General features: G+C 51.4%; 2 protein-coding genes across 2 annotated transcripts in view; one reads left to right on the top strand and one right to left on the bottom strand.

The window, feature by feature from the left end:
* Positions 1-18,819, top strand: part of CDH23 (cadherin related 23) — a 219,312-nt gene that overhangs the window by 167,367 nt on the left and 33,126 nt on the right. The window contains exons 28-37 of the mRNA XM_069863405.1: positions 7,933-7,993; positions 8,986-9,134; positions 10,069-10,204; positions 10,408-10,796; positions 10,886-10,987; positions 11,898-11,900; positions 12,946-13,095; positions 13,682-13,810; positions 13,931-14,059; positions 16,325-16,552. Coding sequence (XP_069719506.1) covers positions 7,933-7,993; positions 8,986-9,134; positions 10,069-10,204; positions 10,408-10,796; positions 10,886-10,987; positions 11,898-11,900; positions 12,946-13,095; positions 13,682-13,810; positions 13,931-14,059; positions 16,325-16,552 — 1,476 coding nt within the window. The remainder of the gene's footprint in view (positions 1-7,932; positions 7,994-8,985; positions 9,135-10,068; positions 10,205-10,407; positions 10,797-10,885; positions 10,988-11,897; positions 11,901-12,945; positions 13,096-13,681; positions 13,811-13,930; positions 14,060-16,324; positions 16,553-18,819) is intronic.
* Positions 1,132-5,444, bottom strand: C9H10orf105 (chromosome 9 C10orf105 homolog). The gene is made up of 2 exons (XM_069864093.1): positions 5,364-5,444; positions 1,132-2,015 (listed from the first exon to the last, which is right to left on the bottom strand). The coding sequence occupies exon 2, from the start codon at positions 2,008-2,010 to the stop codon at positions 1,603-1,605; it is 408 nt and encodes a 135-aa protein (XP_069720194.1). The 5' UTR covers positions 2,011-2,015; positions 5,364-5,444; the 3' UTR covers positions 1,132-1,602.

Genomic DNA, 18,819 nt, shown 5'->3' with positions numbered 1-18,819 from the left:
GCTCATAGCGCGGTGCGTGTCTCTAGGGTCAGGAAACTGCCCATAATCCCTGCACCCAGGGGTAGAGGTGTGCAGGGAAGCTGCACAGGCAGAGAAAACCTGCCATGAGACTTCCAGAACTGAGCCATTTTTTCAAATTGAAAGGCTAGGAATGGAGGAAACCTGAGGAAACCTCCAAAGTCCCCTTTTTTTAGAGCATAGTCCCTAAAAGAAGGGGGTGTCGTTGGCAATGTGTTGCAAAGGAGAGGCATTGTTTGGGGGAAGTTTGTTTTCTGCAGAACAAAATCAGATAGAAGTAGAAATGGAAGTAGAACCTGGATTTAGTTTAATTTACACCTTTAAAAGTGACCGTTTGTATTCAAATACACCCCCACCTCCCTATGGTAACAGAAGGTTTTTAAGGTATCCCCATCCTCTTCTTGCAGATGCTGCCCACATCATCCTCCCCCATCCAGCCCCCTGCATCCTCCACTCCAGCCGATTGACCTGGCTTTAAACAACCAAAGGCCAAAAGCCATTTTACTGCTTATCTTAACTCAGCTTATTTAGCACATTCAGAGCCACGTGAGCTGCTGGATAGGCACAGGTCTGAAAGCTAGGCAGTCCAGGACCAGAGGCAAGTGGGAATGTCGCAGGGAGCACAGAGAGGTCTTGATGCAGAGCTGCCACACCTCGAGGGTCAGAAACCAAGTGAAACCCATAGAAATGGGGTTTGGTGCTTATCACTGGGCCTCGCTAGGCACGAAGACTGCACCCGAAGAGGTGCACTCAATGGCTGATCTTAGCACGAGCCGCAAACCTGGAAGATTTAAACCACTTCTTCTTTCTCCTACTGATTCCTTCAAGCACTTCAGATTACCTGCTGGCTGTTGCACCCTCTCCCAGAGGAAACACATGGCTCAGCCTTGTGTGGGGCCCTTCCAAGCTGGCAGAGCCTGCAAGCCTCAAAAGGATTCTTTAATGCATTTACAGGCATGTTTACTTGCTCTCGCTGCTCATTTATTGAAGCCAGTTTCCAGCAGACAGCTGTAGCGTGCATCTTTCCAAGCATCAAGCACAGCAACCCACGGCTTGCTGCAGGGAGACTGGGGGAAACAAGGACCAGGCAGCACATGGGGGGCATGGGCCTTCCTCCACCTGCTCAGGAGCACATCTCAGAAGGCAGCATCAGCTAAAGATTGCTTTTTCTAGAGCACATTTGCCCTGGGATGCATCTCTTCAAAGTGATATTTGTTAGGCAGCCAAGTTGCTCTGTTCTTGCCCAGGCTGTTTGTCCAGGTGTCTCACAACTTGCACAGTGTTTTCCAAAAGAAATTAAACGGCTGTATTTTTTTGGACTGCTCAGTGATAGTTGTGTGTGTGGGTGTAGTTTGGATGCCTCCACCTTTCCTGCCAGGAAACAGTAACCTGAAAAGCATTCGGGAACTCAAAGAGCAAACTCTCGTATCACCTTGCAGAGCTGCTGCCTGGAAATAGGCTGCTTAAAGGGGCTCTGCCAGGATGCCCAGGATACCAGGAGGTGTTTGAGGAGGGAACTAAGCCTGAACCAAAAGCTTGGAAAAAAATAGCAGTGTGGAGTGAATTAGTTCCCGCAGAGCAGGATCACATTTTGGTGGACTCCCAGTCCTGGCTGGCAGGGGAGATCCTGGGGCAGGGGAGCTGGCTTTGGGAAACTGGCCGACTCCTCCTGAAGGTGTTGATGGAGCATCGCAGGGAGCCCAGCCGCTTCCAGAGCCTCAGCTGGGGCTCGCTGGCATCCACTGGGTGATGGGGCATGCACTCACATGGCCCAGAGCGGGACTGGTCCACTGCCACCAGCTTGCAGAGGGTGACAAAGATGAGGAAGGTTGCCAGGAGAAGGAAGATGCAGACGAGCGCAACAATAATAGGCAGTGGGTCTGTCATCTCAGGGGATACAGTGCCGGGTGGGACTGACTTAGTGGTCGAAACCAGAAGATCAAGGAGAGGCAAGGTAGGAGAGGTCCCATTGCCAGCATCCTCTGTGCTCATCTTTCCTGCAGAGCACAAGGTGACACAGAAACACAACACAGGTGATTACCACCTAAAGACTGGGCAGCCACCCTCTCTACAACCTGGTGGATTTTTAGCTTGCTTTGATGTCCAAGGCCCTCCCAGCCATTTTCTCTGTGACATGGGGTGGTAGAAGTCTGCTTTGCCAGCAAGCAAAGCACAGACATGGGGTTTATACTTGCAAAGTAGTGCCCTGAACTGAAGTGCAAAACTACATTGCAAAGAAATCTAGCACAGGTAGTACCGTGTACGCATGGTACCACAGCCCTTGTTGTTGACACCTGTTGGGAATATACACAAACATGTTGCACAAAGCTTTTCTGGGAGCAATAAACAACCATGCACTAGAGAAGGTCCTAAGTCCTGCTCCCAAGCTGCTAGGGTTTAGTTCTTCTCTGTTCCCCTGAAATGTGGTTTTCTTGAATTGACTGCCATTTGTTCTTTTTTTATTTTTCTCTCTCCCCCAAAGAAAATGGGCAACTGGTTGAACCTCTGCCCAGGTAACTCCCTGTTGAGCTGCAGTACTGCACTATCATTGCCTTTTCCTTTTCTGCATGGGTGAAATCTAATGCCCTCACCCTGCTTGTGCCGAAAATCCACTTGGCTGAGGCGTTTTTTTCACCTGGTTTCAGCTTCAGACATGTCACAGGTTTCTTAGCCAGTTCTGCAAACAGTGATGCAAACCAGCTTCCTGAAGCCTTATCAATAGGAGCTCTCACTGAACACTTAACGGTTATGTCCTCTTCTTTCTCCACTGAGTCAGATCTCCCCAGCTTCCATCCCCAGAGCAGGTTACACCCATCATTTTGCTCCTGTGCACCCTTCTGCACCTGTTTCCAGCCCTGGATGGTCTGTGCTGGAGGCCAGCAGCTCTCCAGGTTGGAGATGAGAGATGGGGAAATATCGCTGTGCCAACCCTCTGCGATACAACAGAGCATGGCTTGGCCCTTTATGCTTTGTATGCTGGAGGTAAGGCTTCATTACACTGACTTTCCTAGAGATGTGGGAATTAGAAGAGTGATGGAGAGCTGTTAGACGGGTCCATGGCTGGGCAATCTCCTGTCAAGTATGGATTTGGATTTACCCAACTTAAAATTAAGAGCTTAAGGGGGGAAAGGCTGGTCTGCAGGGACTGCCAGGGTCTCTGGGTCTGCTCTTGCAGCCACTATCTCAAAGCCATGTAAGGTTTGTGTAGGCAGCAGCCAGATTTTCACCAGCAAAACATTTATAAAGGGAAGAAAAGACATCAGTGAAATGTCTTTAATCACTAATTGGAAACTATGAGACGCCCCAGTAGGGATGAGCCCAATGGAAAATGAGATGCTGCATCAAAAGATGAGCATCACTCACCAGCCAAATTAGACAGGAGGAAACAACATTAAACAAACACTGTGAGGGCTGCTAGGTTGAGCTCAGAAGTTAAGGAGTCATTGAATTTTTCTGTGCCACAACCATACCCTCTGTGTGGGTGTTTGCTTAGGTAGGAGATCTCCAAACTTTGGTTTGCCAAGACCCTGCTTGGTCCTGGTGGGAAGAGATCGCTCCTGCAGGATCCATCCCTCTCCCCTTGCTGGCAATGAGCTGAGTTACAGAAGGAATAAGGTCAGAGGATTCCACTAGAGTAGTGTGGTGGGTTTGAGGCGCTTGGGAGATGTGATTTATTTCTGGAATACTTTGCATTGCCTGGGCTTGGGCATTTAAAACTGTGATGCTGTGACCTCAGAGCAAGGACTGACTCCTGGTAAGAGCTTGGAGGCTCTGGGGAGAGGTGGCTGCTTTCATGGGTCAGAGCCAGGTCTGTGCTCAGAAAATGGGAAATGCAAAAAAAAGAACCACGGGTTGGCATCTGAGAATACCTTAGCTCGGATGAATCCCCTTGTGTATTGCAAGCAGGCTCAGGAGCTGAGATTCTCATCCTCGGCTTCAAAGTGGTTTTTCACCTCTCTTCACCCAAAAAGGGTTTAGTTATCATGCAGCCTCTCCTTGCCTGGCTCAGCCCCCTTCCCTCCAGCTTCGGAAGCAAAACAGCTGTCTGGAGGCAGGACATGAAACTAGCAGTCAGGGCTGGTGCTGACACACACCAAAGGCAGCTGGAATCAAGGTTACCACAGCTACCTTAATTCTGGCATTTACTGTGGTTTGGCTTGATGACCTTATATTGTTCATAAAGAGCAAGGGGGTAGGTGTGGGTAATATCTCCAAGTTGTTTTTTGCTCTGTTGATGGTTGCTGTAGGGTTTTTCTTTTAGAGCCAGATGACTGTATCCCTTAGAAAACCATCAGGAGGGACCACACTGATGTTTGCCTGAGCCTTTCTGGGCATGTTCTCTTGCTTCCCCTCACATCCTCCCCTCACATCCAGCTCAGCTGGGAGAGTTGAGGGTTCAGGGAAAGTCCTGGCTCCCCCTTGCCTGGGTGCCTGTCCTAAAGTGCAGCAATGGACTAGTTGCCCCCAGCACTTTGTACCCACCAGCCAAGCATCACGGTCCCACCAAGCCCCACATTGTGCCTTCCAGCTGGGTTACTAACAAACAGGCTTGTCCAGCCTTGGCAAACCACCCTAGGAGGGTCATTCCTGGCTGATCTGCTCTAACGTGAGACATCCCCAATGAGTGTTCCGGACTCACTGTGCGCGAGGCAGCTGAGGATCAGAGGGAAAGAAGAGAAATTGCAAAAAGCAAAATGCTTCTGAGGAAGACGGTGAGGAAGAAGAAATTAATGTTGTGCATGAGCAGAAGAGAGTGTTATTCTGCCCAGCACCAGGCGCCGCCTGCCTGGCCTGGCACAGCAGGCTAGTTTGGCAGGAGTTTTTCCATATGCTCTCCCTCCCTTTCTCAAACTCCTGCAAAGAAAAGGCTGTTTTCAGTCACTTCTGTGCCTGTACCACAGTTTGGATGAAAAGCAGCTCTTTTTCTTCTCCCTGTCTTGCTTAGCAACACTTTCCTGGAGCTCCCCAGCTTTTCCCTATGCGCAGTTTCCACTTGCTTGCAGGAGGATCGAATGCATCACACCAAACACCCAGCTTAATGACCCAGGGAGCTGGATACCAGAAGCCAAGGGCTGTAAGTGATGCTGTGCCCCATCACCCCAAGACTTCCCACCTCTGTCATCACAGGGACGGACACAGCAACGCAACAGGGAATAGAAGGGAGGGATGCCTAACTTAAAACCCATCCCAGACTGTATCTCCCCTCTTCCCTGGATGGCTACAGGGTCAAAGGCAGCAGCTCTGCGGCCAGCGACAGCAACACAGCCCTGGCTTGCCTCACTTGCCCCTCGGGGTTAGAATGAGTGGCCAGTGGTGGCTTTCCCTCAGGGGTTTGGGGTCCGTACCTCTCACAGACCAGCTGAGCCTGGGTTTTGCCTTCCACACGCCTGCCTCGCCGCCTCTTCCACCGCGCTCTGCCAGCTGCCAGCCCCCTGCTCCTTTTTGGAGGGCACAGGAGGGTGGGAGAGAGATGGCAGCTAGGCTGAGGGCAGCCTGAGCGTGCAAAGACAAGGGGGCTCTCGACCCCCCTCCCACGCTTTGCCAGCATGGTGATGTGCTGGGGCTGTGCCCTGCTGGGATGAGACATCAAGTTCCCCCAGGACGTGTTTCCCAAGGCTTTGCCCCTGCAGGAAGGCTGAATGGTACAGCCGTGGGCTGAGCCCCCTGCGCATTTCCCCCTTTCCTAGCAACTCTGTGCAAAGCCGCCTGCTTTTTTCCTATCCTTTTATTCCTCCTGTTTTCTCCTCCTTTTCTGACCCCTTTCCAGTAGCTGGGGGCGTTTGCAAACTGGCCTGCAGAAGGCTGGCTCTGCCTGCAGCTCTTTCTCTCTAGCAGGGGCATAAAGCAGGCTGGAGGCACCTGTGCAGTTGCAGAAGTCGCTCTGCACCTGCAGCAGAAAGAGCTTTTTTCTCACCCATTGCTCTCAAATTATATTGTTTTTCCAAGTTTGGGACAGTCTGTTGAAGTACTGCCTGCAGAAAAGGGTTGGGTGAGCTGGGAAAAGGGTGGCTGAGGGGGTGTTTGCAGTGTGTGGTTTTGCTGCTCCCATGCAGTGCTCATCTTGTTGAAAACCTTCCATTTGTTCACCTTTAAATGCATTTTCCTGGGCACAGCACAACAGGGAACGACACAAAAAGCTGCCAAAATTTGGCTCCTATCCCTTAGGCTTCTCCTCCCACCGGTGCCACCCTGGCACAGGGTTTTGGCTAATAGGATAGCTTTTCTCAGGAGGGAGTTGGTGCATGTGGCAGGCTGGCCTCACCGTGTCAGGGCAGCTGGTCTGTCTGGGCATCGCTCGCCTGCTGCTGCAGAGCCCGTTCATAGAATCACAGAATCATAGAATAACCAGGTTGGAAGAGACCCACCGGATCATCGAGTCCAACCATTCCTATCATCACCCAGGAGGGGAGACAGCCAAGCTCCTGCCCAGGAATGGACTTGGGGAGCCTCAGCAATTGAAGAGCTGGTGTGGGAGGGGGAGCTTTCTGCTGTGAAAGGAAGGTGCTGGGGGTGTGGTGAAACACAAAACAAGGCACAGGGTTGCGTCTGGTCCCAAGCAAGACGCGAGCCTGTCTGCGACAGAGATAAACAGCGTGTGTGGCGCATAGGTAGGCTGGTTTGCAAGTGCTGGGTCAGCATTTTTGAAGATTTCTGCTGACCTGGGCTGATTTGATGGAAGGGAAGAAGAGCAGTTCGAGGTATCTCAAAAATGTGGTTTGGATGAGCGTCTCTGACTCCTGCAAGCGTTGTGTGGGGCTGTGGACTAAAGGTGGCCCAGGGCTTTAAAGCTGAGCACCTCTAAGTGGCCGTGCCATTCCCACTGCATGTGTGCCCTTTGGGGTAACCCCTTGTCTTTGCAGTGACATCTGGAGGCAAACCCTACCCGCCTGGGAGAAGGGAACCGCTCAGCGATATTTGCAGGCAAAAGATGCCTTGCTGAGGGAAGCAGGTGGAGAAGAAAGGCTAAGGCATTCCCCACATCCTTGCCCCAGTGCTTCACAAGTTGTCAGCACTGGGGTTGTGGTTTGCATTCTGTGGAGGGGAGATGATGCCAGCTGGGGAGGGGGTGCAGGCCCCACTGCCCCTCACTGGGTGCCGCTTCCCAGCTGCCTGGCTGGTGGGCTGCTGGCTGGAGTTTGTGGGGAAAGCACTGCAGTGTTGTTCAGAGACACCAGAGGGGACCCGTGTCTTGGGTTTCCTGCGCTGGATGGCTTATTTTGGTATGTGCACAGACAGTGCGGTGCATCACAGCTAAGGGATGCTCACACCTGCTCTTCAGGGTCTTGTGGGGTCTCAAACCAGTGTCCAGACCACCAGCCTGCACTAGGCTGGTTGCATTCATGGGTTTTTTGGTATTTTTTGCTTATGATGCTGCTTGAGTGACTTGGCAACAGCTTGTAGTGAGAAGGTAAGTGCAAGCAGCTATCAGAGCCAGTAGCCCCACGTACATGTTGGTGTGCTGGCCAAGAGGTGGGTCATTCCTTTAACACAGCACGTGATATACCTCAGTGTGTGGTCTGAGTGCCCACCAGCAGTGGGAAAAGCTCTCCCTGCGTAGCTTGGGCTGAAGCTCCATCCCCAGTGGTATCTCCAGCAGGGCAAGCATTGGTGTGCAGTGCAGGACAGGTGGCAGCAACTCCACCTGTGCATTGACCCATGAGTTTCATGGCATGCTCCTCAGGCTCAGCTTTAATCCTGAGGCCATCCTGCAGCTAACCTGGCAGCCAAGGGCTCCCAAGCCCACTATCCCTGCGGTCTAGCAATGAGGGGAGGGCAGCTTATTTTGCTTTGCAGTTGGTAAGCTCCCTGGTTCCGGTGGAGGTGCAGGATGTCCAGCCTCGTTGGGGTGGGAGGACTTGTCACAGTCTGGAAATCTCTGCCCTACACCTTCACTGGTTTTCTTTTCTCACAAAGGTGAAAGCCACAGATGCGGATGAAGGTGTTAATGGGAGAGTGTGGTACAGGATTGTCAAGGGTAAGTCCAGGTGCCCATTTGTGTATTGGCAGCAGGCTCTGGCCAGCTCCGTTGCGCTCTCCATCCTTTTGTACTTTGCAGCCCACAGAAACATCTTCCCTATCCATGAGCAAATAATCATCATTAGATATTTGCCAGGGAATGATTGTCAGTGATGGCCGGGTCACCTAAATGCTGTAGTTCTGGCTTGGCCAGGGCTGAATCCTGCTGCATTGGGCCTCATGTAGCTGAAGGCGATGGGGGCTTGGGTCTTGCTCAATAATCTGCTTCTGAGATATGCTGATTGATGAGGAGCTTGACGTGAGCCAGCAATGCACGCTCGCAGCCTGGAAGGCCAACCGTATCCTGGGCTGCATCAAGAGAAGCGTGGCCAGCAGGGTGAGGGAGGGGGTCGCTCTCGTGAGACCTCATTGTGTCCACTTCTGGCATCTCCAGCATAAGAAGGATACGGAACTGTTGGAATGGGTCCAGAGGAGGGCTACAAAGATTATCAGAGGGCTGGAGCACTTCTGCTGTGAAGACAGGTGGAGAGAGTTGGGGTTGTTCAGCCTGGAGAAGAGAAGGCTCTGAGGAGACCTTATAGTGACCTTCCAGTATCTGAAGAGGGCTAAAAGAAAGCTGGGGAGGGACTTTTTACAGGGGCATGGAGTGATAGGATGAGGGAGAATGACTATAAATTGGAGAGGGGAAGAGTAGACATATAAAGAAGAAATTCTTCACAATGAGGGTGGTGAGGCCCTGGCCCAGGTTGCCCAGGGAAGCTGGAGGTGTTAAAGGCCAGGTTGGATGGGGCTTTGGACAGCCTGATCTGATGGGAGCTGTCCCTACCCATGGCAGGGGGGTTGGAATTAGATGATCTTTAAGGTCCCTTCCAACTCAAACCATTCTATGATTCTCTGATTCTGAGATAGCTCCCTGGGGAAGGCTGAGTGTGTTGCCAGGACTGATGCAGCAGTGATGGGCAGCATCCAACTCACTTTTCACCCTACCAGGAAATGAGCATAATCACTTCCGCATCAATCCCAGCACCGGGCTGGTGATGCGAGGTGTGCGGCCCCTGGACAGGGAGCAAAACTCCTCTCATGTTCTGGAGGTGGAAGCTTACAACACGGAACACGGACCCATGAGAAGCTCTGTAAGGGTAAGAACCTCGTGGCTGCCAAGGGGTGGGCAGCAGGACTGGGCAGTGGAGGAGCTCATGCAAATTATTTAGGATGCTTCATCAGAAGGCAATCACTTCCAGCCCTAGAAGGCATGCAGGAAGTTTGAGAGATATGGCATGGAAATGGTGACGGGAAATCTCCGGGGGCTGCCTGTGGGTGGAGAAGAGCTTATTGTTTTGTTTTTTGGGGTTTTTTTTCTTTCTTCCTGTGACATTTCAGTGTGATGAGGCTGCTAAGTGGTGCAGCAGTCACTGTCAGAGGGAGTCCTGCTTGCCCAGAGAGTTGAGGCTCTGCTGCCTGGAGGAAGAGCTGAGTCTCAGCCTGTTAGAAACTATGTCTCCTGGCCAGATATCTGTTTAAATAAGCCAGGACTCAGAGGCAAAATAATCTTTAGGAGTGACACACCAGCTTCTCACGGTTCCCACAAACCCAGCCCTCTGATTGCATCTATTTTTAGACTATTGGTGGGGTGGGCTCTGGCTGAGCACGACATGCCCACAGCACCAGCAGCAAGCAGAAAATCAGAAGGAGAAAAGATGTTCCCTGGAAAAACAGCTGCTTGACCTGCTGAACTTTGAACAATATTTCCCACTAAATCATCAGCGTTTCTACACTGAAGGACCTCTAACTGCAAGGGTTTGAGCAGGGGATCCCAAAGCACAGAGGAATTAATATACAGAGCACACCTCCAGCCAGCCAGGGAAGGACTGAGTCACTCCGACCACAAGGCTTGTTCAAATCCATGATATTAAACTGTGTGGGTTCGCTCTCCATCATGTGGTATTTGTAGCAGAGGTAACCTTTCTCCTGTGCAGCAGCAGAGTTCTGTATTTCCACTTGCAAGTACAAGCAGTTAGTGAGGCTTCACAAGCCTGCCCAGCTCACCTGTGTTTTCTCTGATGGCTTTCCCAGGTGATCGTGTATGTGGAAGACGTTAATGACGAGGTGCCAGTGTTCACCCAGCGGCAGTACAGCCGCCTGGGGCTGCGGGAGACAGCAGGAATAGGGACTTCAGTGGTGGTGGTCCGGGCCACCGACCGAGACACAGGTAGGAAGCTGGGGGTAAGCTTACACAAACACACAATTTGGAGGAAAAGCGGTGAAATCAGCCATTGCATGGATCCTGGTTTGACTGGGCTCAAACCTCCATGTGGGATGAGCTCTGCTCCATGGTTGGGGTTGGCACTGGGGGTGCCTGCCTCTTTGGGATGCTTTGTCCAACTGGCAGCATGTTTCCTGCTCCTACCCCAGGGAACGGCGGTCTGGTGAGCTACAAAATCCTGTCTGGAGCCGAAGGGAAGTTTGAGATCGATGAGAGCACGGGCCTCATCACAACAATTGAGTACCTGGACTACGAGACCAAAACCAGCTACCTGATGAATGTCTCTGCCACGGACCAGGCACCCCCCAACAACCAGGGCTTCTGCAGCGTGTATGTCAGCTTGCTGAATGAGTTGGACGAGGCTGTACAGTTCTCCAACAGCAGCTATGAGGCTGTGATTGTGGAGAACATCCCCCTGGGCTCTGAGGTACTCCGGGTCCAGGCCCGCTCCATTGATAACCTCAACCAAATCACATACAAGTTTGACCCCAACACCAATGCCCAGGCACTCTCCCTCTTCAAAATCAACGGGATCACTGTAAGTAGCTACAGCATGGTCCCTCCGGGCTTGGTTGTCCACTGTGGACTTTGAAGTTGGTTTCTGACATAGCTGTTCATCCTTGGCAGGGGGTGATAACAGTCAAAGGTCAGGTGGATCGAGAGAAGGGAGATTTCTACACCTTGACGGTGGTGGCCGATGACGGAGGACCAAAAATTGACTCCACGGTGGTGAGTAGCTTCTACCCACTTCCCCACCGTCTTTTCAATGGATGGAGCTGCCCTTAGGTGACCTCCTTCTTCCTCTGGCATGGGATAGCATGGCCTAGTTGTCCTCTTTGTTCTGATCACCAGGGTCTAGAAACCCCGATTTGGGGGAAACTTTGCATTGCATAAACATAGACCGGTGACTTTTAGCTTCTGTTTGTCATAGGGTGGGATTTCTTAGAATAAAAGAAAAACCCTACCCCAAATTGTAGAGTTTGGAGGTTGCTTACCAAACAATTTTGAGGGAGGTAAATTTGAGGGCCTTGAAATACTTCACAGTGGTTTATGTTTAAGAGGGTTATATTTGGCAGTTTCAAAGGCAGCCGAGCAGGGAGGTGATTTGCATCTCTCTGCATGGGCAGGAGGCACACCGGGTACAGGGTGAGCCTGGTCCCCATGCTATGGGCTGGGGCAGCTTGGCTGACACTACCCAGACTGTGCTGGTTTGGGCCACCTGGAGGAGTGGGACTTTGGGAGAGGTTGAAACCGGTGGCTGACCCGCAGCAACAGGCAGCATTCTGCATTTCGAGAGCTCCCGTGCCTTGGTGCATCTGTTGTCACTAAAAAGGCTGGATGACAAAGGCAGTGATGCTGTAAGCACTGCCTCTCCCCTACCCATGGGTGCTGGAGACCATGCTCTCTGCATGCTACCATGCTCTTGTCAGAGCATCTCCGAGGGCAAGGGGCAAAGCCACCCAGCTTATCTAGAAAAAGACACCAACAGGGGAGCCTTCAAATCACCTGCAGCCCCTGACACTGGTGTGGTGGGATGCAGTGCCAGCCCACTGCCCCTTGCATGTGACAGTACCTCCCACCCCTACTAACTCTTGTTTTTTGTGTTTTCTCCATTTGCCCCTCTGCTCTTCTCCAACAGAAGGTAAGCATGTCCGTCGTGCTAGCATCACCTTCGGGGCCAGGATCCACCCTGAACTCCATGTTGAGTTTCAGGGAGTGACCAGGACAGAAGTCTCCAGCTCCGTCTCACCATTACCAGCCTCTGTGACAGCCCCTGGCACACGGTGCTGGCCAGCAGAAATCCCAACACCCTGATCCGGCACTTGAGCCGGCAGCTGCCGGATCCGTCACGGCAGCTGAATGGGCTCTCCCTGCTCATGGCTCTCTGTTTTTAATTCAGTGGCAACAATAACCAAATTGCTCCAAAGTGCACCACTCACTCCCTGGCTTCCTCTGGGATGTTGTTGCATTCAGCCCGGCCACACCTGGGGGCTCAAGGCACCCATAAATAGAGCCCCGGGAACAGAAATTCTCTTCCTCTCTCATTTCTATGTCGCATTGCAGCTCTTTGATTACTAACGTGATGAGAGCATTTCCTCTAGCTAAATGTGGCCACGATAGCCTGGTCCCCAGTCACCTGCACCACCTCCAAGCATCTCCTGCCTGGTCTCTCACTCACACATGCACCATTTCCCAGGATGGAGCTCAAATCTTCTCTATGCCCGGATTGCCCTGGTTTAGTTTAATACAGGCAGCTCCAGATTCTTTCATCTGTTGAGCTTTAAATCAAACCCTGCTCAACCTCTGGTGCTGTGAGCATGGATGAAATTACTGCTTGTGAAGAGCTTAGCATGCAAGTGTCACCCTGCAGCAGTATAAGTTTCTCCATGCCCAGCTATTTGGAGGAAACTAAAACGGAGGATGCTCCATAGAAAAACCCACCACTTGAGAGCTGCAGCGCGCTTGTGCTCCTTCTCCAGCCTCTAAGCATCTCCCCTGCTCCGTCCTCCCTACAGGGATGTAGCTCCAGCTCCTAGGCTCAAATAGCTGCACCCATTCCCACGTGGGATGGATAACACTTGCGTTGTTAGTACCTCAGAGGGGTGCAGCAGCAGCTTGAGAGTTTGCCAGGAGTGTCTGGGAGCAGCCTTCTGCCTGCACCCAGCTTGAGCCAACCATGCCCACAGGTGACCATCACAGTCCTGGATGAGAACGACAACAGCCCCCAGTTTGACATCACTTCTGACTCGTCTGTGAGCGTGGCAGAGGACAGCGCGGTTGGCAAGCGGGTGGCCGTGGTCCTGGCCCGTGACCCGGATGCGGGCAGCAACGGGCAGGTAGGAAGGCTGGCACAGCAGCTTTGAGGCTGTGGTATTTCACTGATGCAGAAATAATCCCATCAGCATCTTCCCCTCCTCTGCATCCTTGTGACAGGAAAATCCAATCATTGGTGCCAGCAGTTTTTGGGTGTGCAGCAGAGAGCAGCACTCCCCGGTCAAGGCGTACAGTAGGAGAAGAAAAACATCATGCTTGGGCTGTCCAGGGCAAAGAGCTCTGTGGGGCACGTGTCCAGAGGAGCCCAGCGATCTGAAAACCAGCTGTGGCCTCTCTGACTACCAGGAATGGCTGTGAAGCCCTTGGCAAGATGAACAGGAAGCTCTCTGAGCTTTGTTATTGTCTTTACGATGCGGACAGGCGTTAATGAGGTCCCATCACCCTTAATAGGAAAAATCCTAGTGTAGACTTTGGAGTGGCTGCAATGGACACCAACAATCGTAGACCTCAACACATTGGACCTTTTAAAATACTCAGTCACTTTCCCAAGGCAATGCTGTGTTTATTGTTGTAGGGTGTCCTTTTCCTCCTTGCCCCTCACAGCATCACATTTCTTGCCCTGGTTTTCTTTCCTTGTGATGTTTCCAGGTGACTTTCTCACTGACGTCGGGGAACATCGGCCGGGCTTTTGAGATCCGTACCACCAACAACACCTACGGTGAGGTGTTTGTGGCACAGCCGCTGGACCGGGAGCTGCTGGATCACTACACATTACGGGTAAGTACGAAACCACCCCATCCACCTCCTTGGACTTCTTCTGGTTTGAGCATCGAGGCTGTTTTCCAGGGGCTATGAGCTTAAAAATAGCATTTTTTGAAAATCTATCCCCAACTACAGATTCAAGCCTCGGATGGTGGCGTGCCTCCTCGGAGGAAGGAACACACTCTACGAGTGAACATCCTCGACGTCAATGACAACCCCCCTGTAATCAACAGCCCTTTTGGCTACAACGTGACTGTGAGCGAGGTGAGCACCCAGCCCTGCTCCTTTTCTTCCATCCTCCCAAGGTGAGGTCTAACCATAAGATAGGTGGAGACCTCACTTTGGGTGATTTAAGGGTTGGTGTCCCCTTGCAAACCTCACCTTGCATTATTTAAGGATTGGTGGCCTCTTGAAAACCTCATCTTGGGTCATTTAAGTGCTGCTGTCTCCTCACAAGCTTCCTGTTGGGTGATTTAAGGGTTGCTGGTCCCTTGCAGACCTCACCTTGGATGATTTAAGAGTTCTGGCCCCTTGCAAACCTCACATTGGATGATTTAAGAGCTGCTGGCCACTCACAAATGTCACCTTGGGTCATTTAAAGGTTACTGGCCCCTCACAAACCTCATGTTGGGTGATTTAACGGTTGCTGGCCCCTCACAAACCTCACCTTGCATCATTGAAGGGTTGCTGACCCCTTACAAGCCCACACCTGGTATGGTCTCCTAGTTTTGGGCTAGGAGAGAGCTCTGCAGGCAACTTAAGCCTGTGAGGCTGCAGGGACCAGCAGGAAAGAGAAGTAGCTACACACCCATAGAAGTGCCACCAAAGTGACACAAGAGGAGGCACAGTGCAGAACAGGAATTGCTTTCAGGAAGCAGCTCGGCAAGAGCTAGATAATTAAGCAATAAAACACAATCAGGCATGAGAAAAGACAACTTATCTCCCGACAGTTCAATTCCTGGACCAGGGGGTTCTCAATTTGATGATGAAAAATGAAATACGAGTAATAGCCAATGACACCGGGCTGTAAGGAGTGCTGCTCATGATTAATAGGTTTGCATTAAAGTTATTGCCCTGTTAGGATTTTCTTATCTATTTAATACATGTTCAGAGCTGGCTGAAGAACAGAATTTCTGTTTTGATTTCCCTTGTAATGGGACTATCCAGAAATAATTAGCTGAGCTCCGAGTCCATTACGCAGCCTTCACCTTTGCACACACACCAGTTTTTATGCTCTTCAAGGCTGTGCCAGCCTGGATTGGACCGAATACGCAGCTTTTTGGGGCAGGGAATCAAACTGATTCATTGCAACAAATTGGAGATGCTGTAATGTAAAGAAAAGGAGGTGCAATTTCGACATGCAGTAGCAGCTGGCTTTGGCAAATTAACAATAAATGTTGCCTGTTAGCTTTATTTAATTTTTTTTTTAAAAGCTAATTTAGAAAACACATTTAATTTTAGTGTTTCAAACCAAAAAAAGATGGGAGCACTTGGGCAAAGTGCAGAGCCTTCTGTTGCTGAGCTTGTGGCTGATTCTCACCTGAGCTATCTGCTGCAGGGCGAGTAGCCTCGGTTCATTTTTTTGATAAAGATGCCAGCTATTAATAAAATGCAGCACTCTAGGCTCGGGGAAGAGTGGCTGAAAAGCTGCCTGGCAGAGAAGGACCTGGGGGTGTTGGCTGACAGAGGCTGAACATGAGTCAGCAGTGTGCCCAGGTGGCCAAGAAGGCCAAGAGCATCTTGGCCTCTAGCAGAAACACCATGGCCAGCAGGGGCAGGGAACTGGTTCTGCCCCTGGCCTCACCACTGCTGTGGCCGCATCTCAAATCTGCTGTTCATTTTTGGGCCCCTCATGACAAGAAAGACGTTGAGGGGCTGGAGCATGTCCAGAGAAGAGCAGTGAAGCTGCTGAAGGGGCTGGAGAACAAGTCTCATGAGGAGTGGCTGAAGGAACCAGGATTATTAAGCCTGGAGAAGAGGAGGGTGAGGGGACACCTTATCAATCTCTGCAACTCCCTGACAGGAGGTCGTGGCAAGGCCTCTCCCAAGTGAGAGGCAATAGGATGAGAGGGAATGGCCTGGGGAGCTTCAGATTGGACATTAGGAAAGACTTCTTCACTGAAGGGGTTCTCAAGCACTGGAACAGCTGCCCAGGGAGGTGATTGCATCACCTAGGGATTCTATGATTCTATGATCGTTTGTAATAAGCACTGCAAAAACGGCATCCAAGAGCTGGTGCAGGAGAGCAGCCTCTTAGAATCATAGAATCATAGAATAACCAGGTTGGAAGAGACCCACCGGATCATTGAGTACAACCATTCCTATCATCATTCCTATCATTCCTCTTGCTTGGCTACTGGATGTTGGGGCAGTGAGTTTGGAGCCTTAAGCACCACAATCCTTGGAAAATCCCCACTCTATGTTAGAATGATGTTACTAGTGTTATCAATTATGTATTTTATGTGGTATGAGGTGGGTGTGATTTGTGTTGTGGATCTCTGCCGCTCACCCCACCGTTCTGCCCTACAGAATGTCGGTGGTGGCACAGCGGTGGCCCAGGTACGCGCCACCGACCGCGACATCGGCCTTAACAGTGTCCTCTCCTACTACATCACCCGTGGAAATGAGGACCTGACCTTCCGCATGGACCGTGTCACCGGCGAGATCGCCACTCGGCCCTCCCCACCCGACCGTGAGCGGCAGAGCTTCTACAGCTTGGTGGTCACTGTTGAGGACGAGGGCAACCCCTCCCTGTCGGTGAGCCACCAAGATATGCTTTTTGGGGAGAGGATGGAGATGGGCAGCAGCATGGGAGTGAGCTTAGCGTTGAGATGTTGAGTGGGAAAGGGGGAAACAGGTACAGGGAGCAATGTTTTGGTGACCCAGCCAATCAAGTTACGTCCTAGGGTCCAAATCTGCTGGTATGAATCCAAGACTTCTCTGGCAAATGGTCTTGCAGGACCCCCTCTTGCAATCATTCATGCAAGTTGCTTTCCATTTCACTGCATCTGCTCTGAAGGGGTTTTAGCAGAAGCATCTGTCTCATTCACATCTGTAAATGCCAAAACTCCCACCAGCATCCCAAAGGGTGAGCGTGCTGGTGGCTGCAGGAGTTATCTCACTCGCTGGCTACTTGCACTCTCGGTCTGAAAGGTCTTGGAATGTTGCTGTCACCTATCTCAGGGCAGAGGGTGGTTGGAGTGGCAGCTTTGTTCAGCTCACTGTCAACTCGTGTTCTGCTCTGGTGCCTGCAAATGAGAAGAGCTCCACTAATTGTCACTACAGCCATTGCAGTCCCTGCCATGCAAGATTTGGGCAGCTCATTAGTTGTGTTGCTGACATCCAGACTGCCCTGAGCAGGATCTGGGCAGGCATCTGGGGGCTAATATGAGACCCTGTCCATTATCCTTTGATCAGGGCTGTGACAGTCTTGCTTTTTAGCTACCAGCACGGGGGAGTGCCTGGTGAGTAACTGTATTTGCTACAGCCTGGCTTCTCTCCCTCACACCTTCCCTGTTCCGTGAGTAGCACGTCTTGGGTTTTGTGCCTTTAAGGAGGACTCTGGCGTGAGAGAATCAAAAGAGCAAATAACATGCAGGGCATTTTGAAGCCCTGAATCCCTCCTAACCCCACAGCTCTGCAGGGAGGTGTGCAAGTGCCTGCGTGCACAAAGCAAGTGCAAACTGTGAGACAGGGAGGCATGACACCCTGACAGCCTTTCTCTCCCTACCTTCACCTGCTATCTTTTGCCATCTCTCACCTCCTGGTTGCTCTCATATTTGCTCTTGCTGCAAAGCCCTGCTCTACTTTTTGAGGAAACAGGTTGCAACCAGCAGTGCGAACTGTGGTTTGCAACTCTTGCTTCAGGCTTTGCACTCCCAACGCCTCCCTCCTGGGTAGTTCACACGCCTGCTTGTGCATCACCATCTTTTTCTTAAGCCGTGCTGCCAGTGTGGCTTAAATCTAGAGAAAGTTCTTCCCTCCAAATGAAAGAAGGCAGCTTCATATAACTGCAGCATCCAATACCACCAGCTCCTCCTTGTCCTCAGCACCCTGGGAGCATCGCTGATCGTGGTGAGGAATGCCACGCACCAAGCCGGGAAATCCCATTGCCATGGCAATACCCTCTTCCCTTCCCAGTGCTGAAGAGGACAAATGACATAGCTTATAGCTTCATGCTGCCAAAGCAGTGTCCCAGCAGCCTCGCTTGTCCTCAGAGTTTCTGCTGCATGACTACCACGTCACTGGCACAAGTTCTGCCAGCAGCGACAATCAAAATCCTATTGCCCTGAAGCAAAACAAAGCATTCGGTGACCCGATTCCTGAGTGGAGAGAAGAGTTTAGGACCTTTTTGGAGCTCGAGGATGCTTAGGTCTTTTGAAAGGCTGTCCTGCATGTCGCTAGGTGACTGCAGATCTTGTGACTGGGTGATGAAACGATGTCTGTTGGGAGTTTGTCACCCACCAGAAACTCTGCTGTCACAAGTAGGTTTAAGCTGATGCAATGATGCCCAAAAGGGGATTATTGTTTGTAATTCATATGTCTCTTAATGTGCTTCAAGATTTAGCCTTCTGAGTATGGGATAGGCAGAGGAAACAGAGCTTGGAGAGGACTTGAAAGTCCCGTGGTGATACTCAGGACAGCAAGGATACATGGCATACAAGGATACATCCTCCTGGGAGCTGGAAAGGCAGGAGCAAAAGGGTGAAATACTGAGGATAAAAGGAAAGCATTACCTAAAAAAAAAGGCATTGCAGGAAAGAAAACTTCCACAAGCTAGTGAACTGCTGGGAAGTCTTGGTGTCCTTGCTTGGGAATTGCAGAAGTCACCCAGGCTCTGTCTGGCCCTGGCGCAAGCCTGCAGCTGCACCTCCCCAAGGCCTGGCCCTGCTCTGGAGGCTCTTGGATGCTTTCCAGAGCGGTAGGAAGTATTTCTGCCCCAGGGAGCTGCAGAACCCACGCGCCCCAGAGCGGAGCTTCTCCTGGCAGCCATAGACCTGGGCACTGGCAGCTGCAGCGAGGCA

This window comes from Phaenicophaeus curvirostris, chromosome 9 (genome assembly GCF_032191515.1).
Source record: "Phaenicophaeus curvirostris isolate KB17595 chromosome 9, BPBGC_Pcur_1.0, whole genome shotgun sequence".
Taxonomy (NCBI): domain Eukaryota; kingdom Metazoa; phylum Chordata; class Aves; order Cuculiformes; family Cuculidae; genus Phaenicophaeus; species Phaenicophaeus curvirostris.
Note: the sequence above shows the minus strand (reverse complement) of the source record. Positions and strands in the feature narration are given on the sequence as shown.